At 38.1% G+C, this 21419-nt stretch overlaps 2 protein-coding genes across 4 annotated transcripts in view; one reads left to right on the top strand and one right to left on the bottom strand.

Annotated features, from left to right (window-relative positions):
• fgf13a (fibroblast growth factor 13a) overlaps positions 1-21419 on the top strand; it is a 465629-nt gene that overhangs the window by 191425 nt on the left and 252785 nt on the right. The gene's annotated exons all lie outside the window — the stretch shown is intronic.
• LOC133648233 (fibroblast growth factor 13) overlaps positions 6042-21419 on the bottom strand; it is a 67502-nt gene continuing 52124 nt past the window's right edge. Inside the window, exons 4-5 of the mRNA XM_062044122.1 lie at positions 14417-14615; positions 6042-8708 (exon numbers count right to left, since the gene is read on the bottom strand). Of these exons, the coding sequence (XP_061900106.1) occupies positions 8572-8708; positions 14417-14615 (336 nt within the window). The 3' untranslated portion in view covers positions 6042-8571. The remainder of the gene's footprint in view (positions 8709-14416; positions 14616-21419) is intronic.

Genomic DNA, 21419 nt, shown 5'->3' with positions numbered 1-21419 from the left:
AAATTAGCTGGAAACTACCTTTAATCAATTCCACTACTTTAAAGACACACCTCAATACTTTTTGTTACCGTATTTTACGGACCATAAGGCGCATCGGATTATAATGCGCACTGCCGATAAGCGGGTGTTGTTAGAATAATTTTTTCTAAATGATCACAAAAGCTTTGTATTACATTGAGTTCCTGGCAGGGGGATGGGAGCTGTCTTTGGGGCCTACCAGGAGGAAGGCTCGTAAAACTCCACTGTGACTTCAAAGCGGACAGATGGCAGGATCTGCCCAATTTCCAGACGAACTCTTTTTGAAGTATTTTACGAACTCTCTTTAAACTATTTTACGGAACTCTTTTTGAACTATTTTACGACCTCTTCTTTTGAACTGTTCGGTAACCAAAGGCAACACTCTTTACGACCCACTTCCCTCTGGAAGCAGCTGTGGTCAGGTGGGGGGAGAAAGTCAAATAAAGAAGGAGGAGTGCAATCTTTTAGAAGAGCGTGGGTGACACTGTAAGAGGTTACGGGTCGACACGTTTTCTCCTCAATATTGAGTCCAAATTGAATTCTGTCTCTGTTTAATTCTTTGCCTCTTGTCTTGTTTAATATATGTCATCAGTGTTTGAACCTGACAGGTGTATTCAGGTTTATTTTCATACAAAAGATGCACTGGATTATAAGGCGCATTAAAGGCGTCATATTATTATGACTTTTTTTTTTCTAAAAGTAAAAGACTTCCTTATGGTCTACATAACATGTAATGGTGGTTCTTTGGTCAAAATGTTGCATAGATGATGTTTTACACATCATCTTCAAGCTGCTTCCTGACAGTCTCTTCAGGATGCGTCGTTTTGTGGGCGGGTCTTATTTACGTGCCTCTACTTCGACGGGGTCTTCTCCTCGTTGTAGCGGTGTAGCGTGCAAGGACGGGAGTGGAAAAGATGGTGCTAACTGTTTTAACCCTTGTGTGGTGTTCGGGTCTGTGGGACCCGTTTTCAATTTTTTATTTTTTATTAAAAGAAAAATTATACAATGAATTCATTTTTCAAACAGAGACTCACTGACTTTGGCTCATTTTCTGTGAAGAACATATATCAGAATACATATTTAATGACCACACCATACACCCCCCCCTACACATTTCTATTACATATAAGATGTCCGGGTCCACTGGACCCGGCCGGGGCTAATAGAAGTGTGGAAATTGATTTCTGTGTACCTAGACAAGTGGAGGACAGAGTGTAGGTACACAGAACATCAGAGGGTCAAATGTGCGAGAAAATGAGAGCAGACAGTGTTGACAAACAATGTTGCAACCTTGTTTTGGAACCGCAGGTGCAGAAACACAAAAGAAGAATCCCTGTGGGATACAAAAACTGGCAGATAAATTTTCCGTAGAACGTTCATATTGTTGTTACTTAGATGTTTATTGGGATAAGGTAAACAATCTACCACAAACGCTGGCTGAGTAACAACAATATGAACATTACACATTCAGACTTTACTTCAATCAATAACGCCCGCAATGTGTCCCGTGGAAAAAAACGTCCAACCCGAACTCTCTAACAACTAAAGTTCCTTGGGTGAATAATGCAAACTCACTACACCGGTATGTTTTAGTGCTTTCATGGTGAGTTTACTGACAGATATAAGTAAGAACTTTACACTACTTTATATTAGAAATGGCAACAGTGGAGGATGAATGTCACATAACAAGAAGATAGAGAACAAGAAGAAGCTTATTGACTACAGCGCGGACTACAATGGCGGAGGCACGCACACTTTCAGGACTTATACAGATCCCAAATACACATCAGCAGGTACTAATAGGTAAGAAAAGTTGGTTTTGCATAATATGTCTGCTAATAGGTGCCACTTTGGGGTCCTTATACACACACCATAATAATACTGTATGTTGAAGCACAGTACGTCTGACTATGGTAGCCGTAATGCTCCGACAATCCATCCAGCGGTGTGTCTTCCTGTTTTACCAAAGTCGTACTAAAACATAAAGTTCCTTGGGTGAATAATGTAAAGTCACTACACCGGTATGTTTTAGTGCTTTCATGGTGAGTTTACTGACAGATATAAGTAAGAACTTTACACTACTTTATATTAGAAATGGCAACAGCGGAGGATGAATGTCGCATAACAAGAAGATAGTGAAAAAGAAGAAGCTAATCGACTACAAAGGCGGATGCGCGCACATTTTCAGGACTTATGCAGATCCCAAATACACATCAGCAGGTACCAGAGGGTAAGAAAAGTTAGTTTTGCATAACATTGCGAAACAAAACGCCAGATAAAATGTCTGCTAATGGCTGCCATTCTGTGGTCCTTATACACACACCATAGTAATACTGGTATGTTGAAGAGTACGTCTGACTACCGTAGCCGTAACGCGCCGACAATCCATCAAACGGTGCAACTTCATAGCTCTTTGAGTTCGATATTTTCAATGGGACATTTAAAGTTTTGGTGTTGTTTACCAGCGTCGAAATTGCAGTCCACACGTATCTCTTATGTGTGACTGCCATCTACTGGTCACACTTATCATTACACAATGTACCGAATAAAATTGCTTTGAGGTCGGTAAGCGCAACCAAAATGATTCCGTACATTAGGCGCACTGTCGAGTTTTGAGAAAACGAAAAGGATTTTAAGTGCGCCTTATAGTCCGAAAAATACGGTACTTTTCTTTCACTTCTTTCCCATTTTTGACACCTTTTGCCCCCCGTCGTCACTGACATGTCACGTGGGCATCCACCCGCAGAGAGTCATCACGGACAAAACCTCCAATTAGGCCAAAGTGCTCCTCGCCAGAGCGAGCTGACCTTATTAACAAAACTCCATGCCACACCACTCTCCTGTTCCCGCCTCGTCACCTAATTGCCACCTTTTTGTCCCGTTTCCCCGCTCTCCAGATTTAAAAGGCCGCACTCAGGTGTAATTGTCCTTTTAATGATCACACCGGAGCGGGTGATGTTGCTTGGAGACGTGAGCTGCGAGGTGAGCAACTTTTGTCAGCTGAGAACACAAAATTAGTCTTCAAGTCGGCTTTAGGACAAATGTGACACAATGGAAGTCAAACACGTCTTTTCCTGATAAATGAGCAAGTGTAAAAATAAGGTAATCATTGTTGAAAGTGAAACTCAAACCAACCAAGGCTCTATACCAGGGATGTCAAACATGTTTTCATTGAGGGCCACATGGCATACAATAATGCATGATTTCATTATTATTTATATAAATAAGTAAACTGTCCATTTTACAGTAAAAACTTTACATTTACAACATTTTACTGTATAATTTTGTGTTTTTGGGTTGTTGTTTTTTCACAACATTTTACGGTAAATATAAAAACAGTACAACTGTTTTTTGGGGGGGTTTTACGGAAAAAGCTGGCAGGTTAGTTGCCAGAATGTTTGTGTTAAATTGACATTATTTTTTACAGCATTATATTGTTCATGGAAAAACTGTACAAGTTATTTTGTTATTCTGGCAACTTAGCTGCCAGTTTTTCTACCATAAAAACCATTCCCACTATGGATAGGACTCTCACCATTATGTTAGATCCATTAAGGACTGGACTCTCACTATTATGTTGGATCCATTAAGGACTGGACTCTCACTATTATGTTGGATCCATTAAGGACTGGACTCTCACTATTATGTTAGATCCACTATGGACTGGACTCTCACTATTATGTTAGATCCACTATGAACTGGACTCTCACTATTATGTTAGATCCACTATGGACTGGACTCTCACTATTATGTTAGATCCACTATGGACTGGACTCTCACACTATTATGTTAGATCCACTATGGACCGGACTCTCACTATTATGTTAGATCCATTAAGGACTGGACTCTCACTATTATGTTAGATCCACTATGGACTGGACTCTCACTATTATGTTAGATCCATTAAGGACTGGACTCTCACTATTATGTTAGATCCACAATGGACTGAACTCTCACTATTATGTTAGAACCACTATGGACTGGACTCTCACAATATTATGTTGGATCCACTATGGACTGGACTCTCGCTATTATGTTAGACCCAATATTGACTGGACTCTCACTATTATGTTAGATCCACTATGGACTGGACTCTCTCACTATTATGTTAGATCCACTATGGACTGGACTCTCACTATTATGTTAGATCCACTATGGACTGGACTCACACTATTATGTTAGATCCACTATGGACTGGACTCTCACTATTATGTTAGATCCACTATGGACTGGACTCTCACACTATTATGTTAGATCCACTATGGACCGGACTCTCACTATTATGTTAGATCCATTAAGGACTGGACTCTCACTATTATGTTAGATCCACTATGGACTGGACTCTCACTATTATGTTAGATCCATTAAGGACTGGACTCTCACTATTATGTTAGATCCACTATGGACTGGACTCTCACTATTATGTTAGATCCACTATGGACTGGACTCTCACTATTATGTTAGATCCAATATGGACTTGACTCTCACAATATTATGTTAAATCCACTATGGACTGGACTCTCACTATTATGTTAGAACCACTATGGATTGGACTCTCACACTATTATGTTAGATCCACTATGGACTGGACTCTCACACTATTATGTTAGATCCACTATGGACTGGACTCTCACAATATTATGTTAGATCCACTATGGACTGGACTCTCACTATTATGTTAGATCCACTATCGACTGAACTCTCACACTATTATGTTAGATCCACTATGGACTGAACTCTCACACTATTATGTTAGATCCACTATGGACTGGACTCTCACACTATTATGTTAGATCCACTATGGACTGGACTCTCACACTATTATGTTAGATCCACTATGGACTGGACTCTCACTATTATGTTAGATTCACTATCGACTGAACTCTCACACTATTATGTTAGATCCACTATGGACTGGACTCTCACACTATTATGTTAGATCCACTATGGACTGGACTCTCACACTATTATGTTAGATCCACTATGGACTGGACTCTCACTATTATGTTAGATCCACTATCGACTGAACTCTCACACTATTATGTTAGATCCACTATGGACTGAACTCTCACACTATTATGTTAGATCCACTATGGACTGGACTCTCACTATTATGTTAGATCCACTATGGACTGGACTCTCACACTATTATGTTAGATCCACTATGGACTGGACTCTCACTATTATGTTAGATCCACTATCGACTGAACTCTCACTGTTATGTTAGAACCACTATGGACTGGACTCTCACACTATTATGTTAGAACCACTATGGACTGGACTCTCACACTATTATGTTAGATCCACTATGGACTGGACTCCCACAATATTATGCTAAATCCACTCGACGTCCATTGCACCAGTTGCCCAGGGGGCAATTTTTCATTCTTTTCACAGTAAAGTCATGTGTCTTCTTCGTTTTATAACCACAGTACTTTAGGTTATCTACAGTTTCTTGCTTTGCAGGAATACACTGCATTCACGACTGTGATCAACTCTTTTTTTCTTTCCAACAATTGCTTGCCATAGTTTTTTCGATCATTTTTTACAGTGTAGTTTATAGGCCTCCACCCAAATGCTAATGCTAACTCTAAACATGATGTGTTCGTGTTGTCGCTGTGAGACAATCACTGACATGTTCTTTTTATATATTGTTATTCACAGCCAAAATGGACAATAATTACCCCTCTGACCCTCGTATTTTTTTTTTGTACCGAGATGGCAACTTTCTGACAAAAGCCTGACTTTTGATGTAAAATCGGTACACTTTTTTTTTTAAAGTTTTGCATCATATTGCATTGTATTTTATTTGCTTACACTTTAGTAAAGGAAATATGACTCATTGTATGTTTATTTACATTTATACTGAACTACTCCTCCATAGGTCATCAGCCTGATTGGAATAAACTACCCTAAACTGTGAAATGCAGTGGAAACACACAAAAAACACACATCTACAGGAACTAAAGGTTGCAGGAAGTCAAATCAGCAATCAAAGAAGAAACGCTGACACATTTTAAAAGTATATCTTAATATAAACATTTTATTCAGTGCATTTTTGTGTATACAACAAATAATAAACAACTGGAAGTCATCAGGCAGCTTGGACGTCTCGCCTGCATAATGTTGTCTTAAAAGTTTTTTTATCCTGGTAGCTTGGAACACATGATCCAACGTGGGTTAATTACATACAGCCTACATCATGCAGCTCTAGACCACAATCCCCTGCCTTCTTCCCATGCAAACAGATACGAACCACCTCCCGAGGGAACCGAGGAACAGAAAGTCCTGCAAAAAAAAAAGCATGTACCAGAAAGAAGTCATACGTAGCTTGGAGGGACATCGTGTTCGTACATGCCCTGTGCATGAAAGGGAAGATGCCCCGCCCCTTTTTTTGTTTTTTGTTTTGTTTACTCTTACAAATATGACATGTCCCTACAAAATGTTAAGCCACCTAAAAGTCCACAGTATTCTTTTTTTTTTTAATATAGAAAATAGCATCACCACGATAATTTACTCAAACACATAACAATCCGGGGAAAGGAAGGGCGCCATATTTCTATGGACGGTCAATAAAGTTGACGAGGGGTCATGACACGAGCACGGGGGGGGAGGAAACAGATCACGAGGACAAGAGACGGACTTTGTGACAGAACAAGAAGGGCATGGGGGGGAGACACCGAATCCTAGTTTTGAACCTCGGCCGTCGAGCGGATCCTCAGAAAAAAGACTGAATGACATCACTTCCTCTTGTCCAAACCTTATTCATTCGATCAATCAATCAATGTTTACTCATACAGCCCTAAATCACGGGTGTCTCAAAGGGCTGCACAAGCCACACATTAAAATGTACATCGCGGGGTAAACAAATCCAGCTCACCTTCGTGAAGGCTTTGTCGACTTAAAGGAAGGCTCTCTCGTTTAGCCTTTAGCTTGCTTTCAAACGGCGGGACAAACAATACTGATCAATGGCGAGGGTCGGAGAACAAGAGGGGACGAACAGAAACCAGTAGATACAACCAATGAATCCTTCTTGGCAAATTGGGAAAATTATCAGAAACAAAAGGACAGCCGTGGCATCTCTGAAAAGTTACGAGCTTTTAGGCTGAGACATCACATGTCGGGTCGTCTGAACCGAGGCTTGGTTTCTCGGCAGCGGAATCTCAGAAAAAAGACTGAATGACATCACTTCCTCTTGTCCAAACCTTATTCATTCGATCAATCAATCAATGTTTACTCATACAGCCCTAAATCACGAGTGTCTCAAAGGGCTGCACAAGCCACACATTAAAATGTACATCGGGGGGTGAACAAATCCAGCTCACCTTCGTGAAGGCTTCGTCGACTTAAAGGGAGGCTCTCTCGTTTAGCTTTTAGCTTGCTTTCAAACGGCGGGACAAACAATACTGATCAATGGCGAGGGTCGGAGAACAAGAGGGGAAGAACAGAAACCAGTAGATACAACCAATGAATCCTTCTTGGCAAATTGGGAAAATTAGCAGAAACAAAAGGGCAGCCGTGGCGTCTCTGAAAAGTTACGAGCCTTCAGGCTGAGACATCACATGTCGGGTCGTCTGAACCGAGGCTTGGTTTCTCGGCAGCGGATACTCAGAAAAAAGACTGAATGACATCACTTCCTCTTGTCCAAACCTTATTCATTCAATCAATCAATCAATGTTTACTCATACAGCCCTAAATCACGAGTGTCTCAAAGGGCTGCACAAGCCACACATTAAAATGTACAAAGGGGGGTAAACAAATCCAGCTCACCTTCGTGAAGGCTTCGTCGACTTAAAGGGAGACTCTCTCGTTTAGCCTTTAGCTTGCTTTCAAACGGCGGGACAAACAAAACTGATCAATGGCGAGGGTCGGAGAACAAGAGGGGACGAACAGAAACCAGTAGATACAACCAATGAATCCTTCTTGGCAAATTGGGAAAATTAGCAGAAACAAAAGGGCAGCCGTGGCGTCTCTGAAAAGTTACGAGCCGCCAGGCTGAGACATCACATGTCGGGTCGTCTGAACCGAGGCTGGGTTTCTCGGCGCTAGAGAGCTCGGTCTCTGGGACGCGAGGAGAGCTACCGTCTGGCCGGGCCTCGGACCGCGCCGGCGAGTTTATAGGCTTTGTATTCACAGAAGTGTGGACGAGACAGAGATCAGGGCTTGTACTGTACCCCTGCAGCCTCGTGGACCTGGTTGCCCCTGAATGCCCACTCGCTTCCTGTCCCTGTCTAACGGACGCACGAGTGCTCGTTGTCTACATGACCTCGGCAATGTTGAAAAAGAACAGCAAAACTGGTGAGTAAATACATAATAAATGAGCCCAGAGGAGACTAAATGTCCAGAACGTTTCTTGCGATTAATTGCTGTTAACCATGATAAATGCACAAGTGTGTTGTCTTTTTTTTTTGTTAAATGATCGTCATTGATGTTTTCTAGGTGTCGATGTTTGGTATGTCGCAGCAAGTGCTGAACCGCTGATACAAGAGAGGGTCTGCTTGGATGCGCGCTCTGCTGGAGGTAAGGTTTCAAGGTTCGGTCCTGCAGGCGGGGCTACGTCGACTCGTTCTGGCTCACAGCTTTGCCGCCGTTCAGCATCGCCGAGGCACTCCGACTCTTGGTGGGTGTGCCACTGCCGGAGCGGGAGAACTCTGTCAGGTCGTGGAGGGATGGCTCTCTGTACATCGCCACTGTGGGAAGAGGAGAGGATTGTGGATCAGAAAGCAACTCAGGACTAATAGCTACGATTCATCTGTTCAATGGAATTTAGTAGGAAGTAGCCCTAAACCTAAACCCTAGTAACACCTTCCCCTGTGACAACTCCATCCCTAGCAGCCACGACCCTACCCTTCTCTAAACCATTCTACCTTTACCCTACCATAGATCTCTAATCTGAACTCTACCCTAACCATCTAACCTGATCACCTGCCCTAACCGTGACCTACAGTATACCTTAAACACTCACCCTACACTTACTATAGAACACTGTAAGCCTGTACCTCAAACTTGAACCTGACTCTGACATTCCGTCCCTTTACCGTAAGAGACCCTACCCTAACCCACACCCTGAGAAAACAATTTGCCAACCTCAACCCTCACTAACCTATCTTAACCCTAGCCCATTAAAAGAAACCCTTACCCAACACCCCGACCCCAATGAATAATTACCCAAACCTGAACACCACTCAAACCTTCACAAAACTCTTGCAACTTTAACCCTATAACTCCCAAATATATACTACTCTAAACATTGACTAACCCTAATCAGCCCCCACCTTACCCTAACCCTATCAAAACCCTACAATAATCTCAACTCTTAACACAACACTTAACTAAATCAACCCTTACCTTTACTTGACCTTAACCTATAACCGCCTCCAACCCAAACTTACCTTATTTCCGAACCTCAACCCCCACTAACCTATACTAAAGCCACTTAAAATTAATTCTAACACAACATCCCAACCCCAAACCTTGGTTAATTCTTACCCTAATATAAACCCTACTAACCCTCGCAAAAACCCAAGCTAACCTTTACCCTACAATTCCCAAATCTACACTACTCTAAACTAGGGTTGCTCGGTATACCGGTAGTAGACACGCACACAGCTGCTTGGATTGATGCCAAATATTAGCGGCTTTAAGACCGCCCATTTAACGTCAACTAATGCAAGTAAGATGACTGAATTTGGTAACAAATCTCTACAATTTGTGTTTTATCTTTAACAAAAGTGTGTTTTACCTGCTACATGACTTGTCTGGGTACATTTATCCACAGATTTGTTTTTAGTACTTACTAATAATTGTGTTTTTCTTAAATGAATCCTAAATTATTTAATATTATGTTACTAAAGCTTTTGTTTACTATATGCTAACCGAATTCCTGATTATGGACAATTGAAAATGTTCTTTGAGTGCAACAAGAAAAACACAATGTGTTTAATACCCTTTAATTTCAATTTTAACCTTCTAAAATTGTTCTTTGAGTGCAATAGGAAACATGTTTATTGTATTGTAAGATTTTCTGTCAAAATGAAACCAAAATTGAAATGGTTTCGTAGTTCCCTTTATTTAGTAAAGAATCAAAAAGTATCGAAATAAATGTTGGTACCGGCACCAAATTATTGGTATCGGGACAACCCTATTCGAAACATATATTAACCGTAACCTGCCCCCGAAATACCTTACCTTACGCTAAACATAACAAAAACTTACAATAACCTCAACCCCTAACACAACACTTACCTAAACCAACACTTACCTTCATCAGACCTTCACCCGTAACTGTCTAACCCTTAAAAACCCTCAATCCCAGAGAGATGGTGAACTATGGGCATTGCCAGAGGAAAGCTGCAAAACCGTGCAAATCGGCCGTATGACCTGGGTACAGGGGCTAAGACTAATCCAACCCTAACTCTGGTCTCTAAAACAACCGTAAGACGCCTCAGGAAAATGCAGAACGAGCAGCTTCTTATAATTCATAGAATGTGGTCTGTGTGGGAACCACAGGGATGGGCGTGGAACGGGTCCTGCAGGGTCTGCCTTCCCGCAAAGTGCTGAATCAAGACGTCACAGCAGATCAGGTCGGCTCTGCACTTAAAAACAAATCCTGTATTCACAGCCCGGGCATTAGAAATTCAGCACAGGCATGTGCTCTGCTCTGCTGTGTTTGCAGCATTCGGCCCAATTTGCATCTCAGCATCCACTACGAGGACGGAATCGCCGTAATCTGAGGTCCGCAGTATTTGGTTTCAGGATGTTGTCCACATCCTAGAATGCTATTTGGTGTTCGTCCCAGAGGGAGGCCCGGCTGAGACAGCAACCTTCACTCACTTCACTTAGCCCAGCATTTTGTTGTTGTTGTTATTTATTTTTTGTTCGAGTGTCAATCTGTGTAAACACATCAGTGGATGGATGCATTTCACTGGAAGGTAATAATGATGGGTACAAGACTACTGCAACTCACTTCTTGTCAGGATCCCCAGCAAGAACATCCAGAAGCTGCAGTACTAACAGAATAGTGCTGCTAGGATCCTGATGAGAGTGTAGAAATACGACCACATCACACCAGTTCTCAAATCCCTTCACTGGCTTCCTGTTCCACTCAGGATTGAATACAAAGTCTCCCTACTAACCCACCAGTGCCTCCATGGAAATGCCCCCCTCTACCTCAAAGAACTGCTCACCCCCAAATCCTCCACACCACACCTCCGCTCCGGACAGACTAACCTCCTCCAACCTCCGAGGACAAAGCTACGAACAATGGGAGACCGGGCTTTCTGCTCCGCCGCTCCCAGTCTGTGGAACGCTCTCCCTGACCACCTGAGGGCACCACAGACTGTGGATGCTTTTAAAAAAGGCTGAAACAACATTATTTTAAAAAAATCAATTTTTTAGATATATGCATGCTAGTTCTAAATTGTATTTGTATTTATTTGTATTATTTATTAATTTATTTTTTAAATACACTGTAGCACTTTGAGGTTGTTTGCTCAATGGAAAGTGCTTTTTTACAAATAAAATCTATTATTATTATTATTACAAGTGTTGTTGTTGACACGGGCCATCAGGGTGGCAAGACCTGACCACCCAAACAACACTGCTGCTATTCTTTTCAAAATAACATCTAAGTTATTGTGTATATCTGGCAATATATTGCATTCAAGTATTATTAAATCATATTTTTCAGCCATACTAGAATTGTCAAAAAATAACAATATAACGCATATGATTTATAACCAAAAAAATAAATCTGAATAATTATGTATATACACATATTAATCATGCAATTTATCTTGCCCGCAATACTCCTTTATCTTAGCCGCAGATGGTTACCTGAAAGGTGACACAGGTCTGTATACGGTCAGTGCTACCAAGTTTTGAGCAAATAAAGGGTTGTGCGTTCATGTAAAACATTTTTATTTCAAGTTGACATTCTGACAATAAAATCTAATTATGGTGAAAGTGATGGAGTATTTTTTAAAGTGAATTTCAATGATGCAATTGAGTAATAACCTGTGATTAATCGTGATTAATCCAAATTCAAAAGTGCGATTATTGCGATTAAAAACAAAATGATGGATTAGATTTCTTGGTGACTCAAAGCGCGTGACACTGAGAAGCCATCATTCATTCACTCCTCATTCATTCACACTTGGATGGTGATAAAACTACATTTGGAGCCACAGCTGCCCTGGGATTCATTTGACAATTTATACATTGTGCAATGTTAGTCACTATTTTGACTTCTTCAATCATTTTTTATTATCATGTATTTTAAATCATAATTTACATTTGTAATTTATTTAATTTAATTAAATATAATTGAATGTATTAAATGTTGTGGTACACATTGTCTTTTGTGCTGATGGCATGGGTTTGACACCTGGCCCACCCACAGCATTTATTTATTTACCATTTTAATTATTTATTTGTACTGATTTATCAGTATTTACTAACATTTTCATTTGTATTTTCTAAGTTTTATATATATATATATATATATATATATATATATATATATATATATATATATATATATATATATATATATATATATATATATATATATATATATATATATATATATATATATATATATGTGTACTGTATATACATTTGTTTCTGCTGAATCATTTAGACAAAATGCACAAAAGCCAGCAAATGCTCTTTTTTTATTCCCCTCCTTACACGCCTTTATCTCACCTCAAAGTGTTGTCTCCCTCACGTCTCGCTCGCTCAGCACAAAGCGAGGCAATCATTCTGTGGCTATTGATCTTAAGTGTGTTTGAGACCCCCCGGATTGCCAGTTAAATGAACGTGAAAGGCTATTACGGGGGGGTCTCGGGGGAGAAACATAGATTCCTAATGAGAGGACGACTAGAAGATTTACCAAAGTTCCCCGTCACAAAAATGTTTTACCACAACTATTGAACACGGAGTTCATAACTCAATCGACAGTATTACATTCTTGGTATCATTACTATCCACATTTGTATAGATCCACCCACTTTTGTTTACATTCAAACCGCGAGCTTAGCAGCTAGTTATGCTTTTAGGTCTCCTCCTCCGGTGTGAAGTGTAGCATGTTTGTCTATTTCTTGTAGGGAACACAGTTTAATTGCCGCCACTGAGGCGAGGACGGACGTTAGTTGCTAGCTAGCTGGAGAGGACGCTACATGTGATAGTGTTTACTCACCTGTCTCCTCTGTACTCAGCCATGCAGTCATTTGATCATACATGTGCATATGTGTGTGTGTGTATATTGTTTTTGAGTCTGCAAAGCACTTTGTGTTGCATTTATTTTATGTATGAAACACACTTTAAAAATGTTTTTCGTTTTTGTTTTGTTTTGGTCTGTTCTGTTTTATTTTATTTTATTTTATTTTATTTTATTTTATTTTATTTTATTTTATTGTATTTTATTTTTTTGAATTAAATTAAATTAAATTTAATTTAATTTAATTTAATTTAATTTAATTTAATTTAATTTCTACCGCTTATTCCCTTCAGGGTTGCGGGGGGCGCCGTAGCCGATCTCAGCTACAATCATAATTTAATTTAATTTAATTTAATTTAATTTAATTTAATTTAATTTAATTTAATTTAATTTAGTTTAATTCAATTTAATTTAATTACTTGTATTTTATTTTATTGTATTTAAAAACATTTTTTAAATGTAATTTAATTTAATTTAATTTAATTTAATTTAATTTAATTTAATATAATTTAATTTAATTTAATTTAATTTTATTTTATTGTATTTTATTTCATTTTATTTTGGCCCTGAGCCCTGTTAAAAAGGCTGTGTTTTTTCTTCTACACATTTGGACGTCTTTTTGAGGCCCTTAAAATGCTCAAAAAGTCGGGTATGGTTCAACGGTGCTCGGAGTTTAAAATTTTTTATCATTCTAGTTTTATTCAGTTTATTTCCCTGTGTTTAGATCTATGAATAAATGACCATGGAGGTAAGAAATAGCTCAAATTAAAACTTTGGTTTTAAGGCTGATGCAGCAAATAAGTAGTTTTGTGAGACTGCTATACAAATATTTGACTTGATATGTGAATTCTAACTGGAATATTCCACTTAATTTCCACTTTTGGTAAACACATGTACGGGGATGTTTCACATGTCTTTACTGTGTATATAATTGAACAGTGTTTATGTTGTGTACAAAGTGTATTTATAATATGTTGTGTAAAGGAAATGTCATATTTATATCTTGTATTTGAGATTGTTTATAGAGTTAGGCGAAATATAGTGCTTAACTTCAGCCGAAACCCTTTCGGTCTGTAAAATTGTCAATTTATGAATGTAAACTTGTTAGTTTATTTTGTTGACCACCGACCGAAGAAATAATAAACTAACTTCAGCAACAGAAAGTCTCCAGTCGCTCACCTTTCAGAGGTTTGGGCAGGAAGTGTGCCGCCGGCTTGTTCTTCTTGACGTGGTTGCCCTTCATGATTTCCCCCTCCTTGTTCAGACCGAGGTACCAGCCCCTGCCCGACTGCTGCTGGCGGTAGATCATGGAGGAATACGTCACGTAGTAGTTCTCGAACACCGACTCCTTGAATTTGCACTCCGGCGTGAAGTGTTCCTGCAGGGGGGGCAGAAGCCACGTGTGACAACTATAATAATAATAACAATAATAAAAATAACACCGAAAACCTCACACAGAATCATGGGGGTGAATAATGCAGCACGTTTCAGTGAATAATAATAATAATAATAATATATTGTATTTGTAAAATAACTTTACATCTAGCAAACAAACTCAAAGTGCTACAGTGCATTTAAAAAACAACAACAACAACAATGCTAGAACCACAAATAGCTGCCCCCAACAAGTAAAATAAATAGTAAAAAAAAAATACTAATAATAATAATACAAACTAGAACAGCCTAATAGCTAGAACTAGCACACATATATCTAAAAAAAAAGATCTTTTTAAAAAGAAGGATTTTTAAGCCTTCTTTAAAAGCATCCACAGTCTGTGGTGCCCTCAGGTGGTTAGGGAGAGCGTTCCACAGACTGGTAGCGGGAGTGAAATGACCAGCTTGAATAACACCCAAGACCTCACACAGAATCAGACTACAGGAGAATCACAGGGGGTGAATAATGCAGCACGTTTCAGTGAATAATATTAATAATATATTTTATTTGTAAAAGCACTATACATTGAGCAAAAAAACTCAAAGTGCTACAGTGCATTTAAAAAAAACAAAAAAAACAGCCCCCAACAAGTAAAATAAATAGTAAAAAATAATAATAATAATAATAATAATAATAATAATAATAATAATAATAAAAACTAGAACAGCTACAACAACTAGCACACATACATCTATTTTTTTAAATTTTTATTTATTTTTAATTTTTAAAGAAGGGTTTTTAAGACTTTTTTAAACGCATCCACAGTCTGTGGTGCATTCAGGTGGTCAGGGAGGGTATTCCACAGACTGGGAGCGGGAGTGAAATGACCAGCTTGAATAACACCCAAGACCTCACACAGAATACTACAGAAGAATCACGGCGGTGAATAATGCAGCACGTTTCAGTGAATAATAATAATAATAATAATAATAATAATATATTTTATTTGTAAAAGCACTTTACATTGAGCAAACAACCTCAAAGTGCTACAGCGCATTTAAAAAAACAAAAAAAACAGCCCCCAACAAGTAAAATAAATAGTAAAAAAAAAAAAAAAAATAATAATAATAATAATACAAACTTGAACAGCTACAACAACTAGCACACATACATCTATTTTTTTTTTAAGGGTTTTTAAGACTTTTTTAAAAGCATCCACAGTCTGTGGTGCCCTCAGGTGGTCAGGGAGAGCGTTCCACAGACTGAGAGCAGGAGTGAAATGACCAGCTTGAATAACACCCAAGACCTCACACAGAACCAGACTACAGGAGAATCACGGCGGTGAATAATGCAGCACGTGTCAGTGAATAATAATAATAATAATAATAATAATAATAATAATAATAATAATAATAACAATATATTTTATTTGTAAAAGCACTTTACATTGAGCAAATAATCCTCAAAGTGCTACAGTGCATTTAAAACAAAACAACAACGCTAGAACCACAAATAGCTGCCCCCAACAAGTAAAATAAATAGTAAAAAAACAAAATAATAATAATAATAAAAACTAGAACAGCCTAATAGCTAGAACTAGCACACATATATCTACAAAAAAAAGGCTTTTTTAAAAAGAAGGGTTTTTAAGCCTTTTTTTAAAAGCATCCACAGTGTGTGGTGCCCTCAGGGGGTCAGGGAGAGCGTTCCACAGACTGGGAGCGGGAGTGAAATGACCAGCTTGAATAAAACATGGGAGTCCAGATAATGATCATCTTCTCATTTTGCTCCCGGCTGTTAATTATGCATGGCTACTTCATCATCATTCACAGTAGCGGACCGCTGGATTTATCATTTTGCTGGACTAGATCATATCATATCAAATCTGGTATTTTACACTCCTAAGTAGTGTAGGCCAGGGGTGCACTTTAGGTGGATGGCGAGCTAGCGGTGGATGGTGGAGGGTGTGGCAGTCCATCGACAGCCAGGCATTAAAAAAAAAGATCTAAAAATGATCGATCGTCAATCTTCTTCAAGACGTCACTTTGGTCACTTGATTGCTGTCAGATCATTATTAAGAAAAAACGACCGACAGGAAGGCGAGAAACACTTTTAGTTCAAGTTAAAGTACCAATGATTGTCACACACTAGGTGTGGTGAAACTTGTCCTTAAACAGCGGTGGCATTCGTCTTCTAGATGTATATTTTAACAACGTACATTTTTCAAAAGATAAATGATACTTTTGGAGAGAGAGGGTCAAGGTTTCATTTGCAATCTGGGAACCCCCCTTGAATTTCCAGAAATTCCAGGAATTTCCGTAATACTAATTTTCAATGACAAATGTCACTACATCAACATTTCTCGACCGATGTAAAAAAAATTCCAACATCAACCATTTCGATCAGAACATTCAAGTCTTTGAATATTTGAAAAAAATTCCCGCTTTTACTGAAATTCCCAATTTTTTGGGGAAATTCCCATTGACATTCTTCAAAGTTCCACAATTGTCATCCGATTCAAACTGTTCCAACTTCAGAATATTCAGCATGTTCAGGAATTGTGTGCTCTACATCAACAGTTTTTAAAAAAAATTCCCGGATTTCCCATAATTCCTTTTTTTTTTTCATTTTCCCCATTGAAAATGAATTGTCCATTTTTCCAAGTTGCACAATTCACACATTTTTCAACCCATTCAAACCATTCCAACATCAACATATTTCACCATCCTAGAAATTCAAACTACTGTTTTTCCAAATTCCAAAAAAATCCAGGAATTTCCAGAATTCCTGGTTTTCAAAAGCCCTATTTCCACCCTTTTTTCTGGCGACTACTCCTGCCACATGTTTCAACCCACTTGAACTATTCCACCAACAAATCATTCCTCTTAATCAGTGGTCAGTCAATAAATGTCTTTTGAACTGAAAAAATTCCTGGTTTTCCCGAAATTCCAGGAATTTCCGTAATACCAATTCTCAATGACAAATGTCACTACTTTAACATTTCTCGACCGATGTAAAAAAAATTCCAACACCAACCATTTTGATCAGAACATTCAAGTCTTTGAACATTTTAAAAAAAATTCCCGCTTTTTCTGAAATTCCCAATTTTTTGGGAAATTCCCATCGACATTCTTCAAAGTTCCACAATTTTCATCTGATTCAAACTGTTCCAACTACAAAATATTCAGCCTGTTCAGGAATTGTGTGCTCTACATCAACAGTTCAAAAAAAATTCCCGGATTTCCCATAATTCCTTTTTTTTTTCATTTTCCCCATTCAAAATGAATTGTCCATTTTTCCAAGTTGCACAATTCCCACATTTTTCAACCCATTCAAAGCATTCCAACATCAACATATTTCACCATCCTAGAAATTCAAACTACTCTTTTTCCAAATTCCAAAAAAATCCAGGATTTTGCAGAATTCCTGGTTTTCAAAAGCCCTATTTCCACCCTTTTTTCTGGCGACTACTCCTTCCACATTTTTCAACCCACTTGAACTATTCCACCAACAAATCATTCCTCTTAATCAATGTTCAATCAATCAATGTGTTTTCAACTGGAAAAATTCCCGGTTTTGCCGAAATTCCAGGAATTTCCGTAATACCAATTCTCAATGACAAATGTCACTACTTTAACATTTCTCGACCGATGTAAAAAAAATTCCAACACCAACCATTTCGATCAGAACATTCAAGTCTTTGAATATTTGAAAAAAATTCCCGCTTTTCCTGAAATTCCCAATTATTTGGGAAGTCCCATTGACATTCTTCAAAGTTCCACAATTTTCATCCGATTCAAACTGTTCCAACTTCAAAATATTCAGCCTGTTCAGGAATTGTGTGCTCTACATCAACAGTTAAAAAAAAAAATTCCCGGATTTCCCATAATTCCTTTTTTTTTTAAATTTTCCCCATTCAAAATGAATTGTCCATTTTTCCAAGTTGCACAATTCCCACATTTTTCAACCCATTCAAAGAATTCCAACATCAACATATTTCACCATCCTAGAAATTCAAACTACTGTTTTTCCAAATTCCAAAAAAATCCAGGATTTTCCAGAATTCCTGGTTTTCAAAAGCCCTATTTCCACCCTTTTTTCTGGCGACTACTCCTTCCACATTTTCCAACCCACTTGAACTATTCCACCAACAAATCATTCCTCTTAATCAGTGGTCAGTCAATAAATGTGTTTTGAACTGAAAAAATTCCCGGTTTTCCCGAAATTCCAGGAATTTCCGTAATACCATTTCTCATTTATAAATGTTGCTACTTCAACATTTCTCGACCAATGTAAAAAATTCCAACACCAACCATTTCGATCAGAACATTCAAGTCTTTGAACATTTAAAAAAAATTCCCGCTTTTTCTGAAATTCCCAATTTTTTGGGAAATTCCCATCGACATTCTTCAAAGTTCCACAATTTTCATCCGATTCAAATTGTTTCAACTACAAAATATTTAGCCTGTTCAGGAATTGTGTGCTCTACTTCAACAGTTCTAAAAAAATTCCCGGATTTCCCATAATTCCATTTTTTTTTCCATTTTCCCCATTCAAAATAAATTGTCCATTTTTCTAAGTTGCACAATTCCCACATTTTACAACCCATTCAAACCATTCCAACATCAACATATTTCCCATCCTAGAAATTCAAACTACTCTTTTTCCAAATTCCAAAAAAATCCAGGATTTTCCAGAATTCCTGGTTTTCAAAAGCCCTATTTCCACCCTTTTTCTGGCGACTACTCCTTCCACATTTTTAAACCCACTTGAACTATTCCACCAAAAAATCATTCCTCTTAATCAGTGTTCAGTCAATCAATGTTTTTTGAACTGGAAACATTCCCAGTTTTCCCGAAATTCCAGGAATTTCCGTAATACCATTTCTCAATTACAAAAGTCATAACTTCAACATTTCTTGACCGATGTAAAACAATTCCAACACCAACCATTTCGATCAGAACATTCAAGTCTTTGAACATTTGAAAAAATTCCCGCTTTTCCTGAAATTCCCAATTTTTTGGGAAATTCCCATCGACATTCTTCAAAGTTCCACAATTTTCATCCGATTCTAGCTGTTCCAACTTCAAAATATTCAGCCTGTTCAGGAATTGTGTGCTCTACTTCAACAGTTCTAAAAAAAATTCCCGGATTTCCCATAATTCCTTTTTTTTTCAAAATTTTCCCCATTCAAAATGAATTGTCCATTTTTCCAATTTGCATAATTCCCACATTTTTCAACCCATTCAAAGCATTCCAACATCAACATATTTCACCATCCTAGAAATTCAAACTACTCTTTATCCAAATTCCAAAAAAATCCAGGATTTTCCAGAATTCCTGGTTTTCAAAAGCCCCATTTCCACCCTTTTTTCTGGCGACTACTCCTTCCACATTTTTCAACCCACTTGAACTATTCCACCAACAAATCATTCCTCTTAATCAGTGTTCAGTCAATACATGTGTTTTGAACTGAAAAAATTCCCGGTTTTCCCGAAATTCCAGGAATTTCCGTAATACCATTTCTCATTTACAAATGTTGCTACTTCAACATTTCTCGACCAATGTAAAAAATTCCAACACCAACCATTTCGATCAGAACATTCAAGTCTTTGAACATTTGAAAAAAATTCCCGCTTTTCCTGAAATTCCTAATTTTTTGGGAAATTCCCATTGACATTCTTCAAAGCTCCACAATTTTCATCCGATTCAAACTGTTCCAACTTCAGAATATTCAGCATGTTCAGGAATTGTGTGCTCTACTTCAACAGTTCTTAAAAAATTCCCGGATTTCCCATAATTCCCTTTTTTTTTTCATGTTCCCCATTCAAAATTAATTGTCCATTTTTCCAATTTGCATAATTCCCACATTTTTCAACCCATTCAAAGCATTCCAACATCAACACATTTCACCATCCTAGAAATTCAAACTACTCTTTTTCCAAATTCCAAAAAAATCCAGGATTTTCCAGTATTCCTGGTTTTCAAAAGTCCTATTTCCACCCTTTTTTCTGGCGACTACTCCTTCCACATTTTTCAACCCACTTGAACTATTCCACCAACAAATCATTCATCTTAATCAGTGGTCAGACAATAAATGTGTTTTGAACTGAAAAAATTCCCGGTTTTCCCGAAATTCCAGGAATTTCCGTAATACCATTTCTCATTTAAAAAAGGTTGCTACTTCAACATTTCTCGACCAATGTAAAAAAATTCCAACACCAACCATTTCGATCAGAACATTCAAGTCTTTGAACATTTAAAAAAAAATTCCCGCTTTTTCTGAAATTCCCAATTTTTTGGGAAATTCCCATCGACATTCTTCAAAGTTCCACAATTTTCATCCGATTCAAACTGTTCCAACTACAAAATATTCAGCCTGTTCAGGAATTGTGTGCTCTACTTCAACAGTTCTAAAAAAAAATTCCCGGATTTCCCATAATTCCATTTTTTTTTCCATTTTCCCCATTCAAAATAAATTGTCCATTTTTCCAAGTTGCACAATTCCCACATTTTACAACCCATTCAAAGCATTCCAACATCAACACATTCCACTCATCCTGGACTTTCAAACTAACACTTTCCCAAGTTCCAAACCAAATTCCGGTTTTCCTGGAAATTCCGACTCTTCAAAATTCAAACCATTCTTACATCCATCTTACATTCTGTCAGCATTTCACTTCAACTTCAGCATTGGAGCGTTCACACGCCATTCCTTCAAGAATTGCCTCATCTAGTTGAATATTAAAATCGTTATCATGGAGGTCCCCCTTTTAAAAATGGACATGGAAAATAAGCCATCAATTT

The sequence above is a fragment of the Entelurus aequoreus genome, linkage group LG04 (assembly GCF_033978785.1).
Source record: "Entelurus aequoreus isolate RoL-2023_Sb linkage group LG04, RoL_Eaeq_v1.1, whole genome shotgun sequence".
NCBI lineage: Eukaryota > Metazoa > Chordata > Actinopteri > Syngnathiformes > Syngnathidae > Entelurus > Entelurus aequoreus.
Note: the sequence above shows the minus strand (reverse complement) of the source record. Positions and strands in the feature narration are given on the sequence as shown.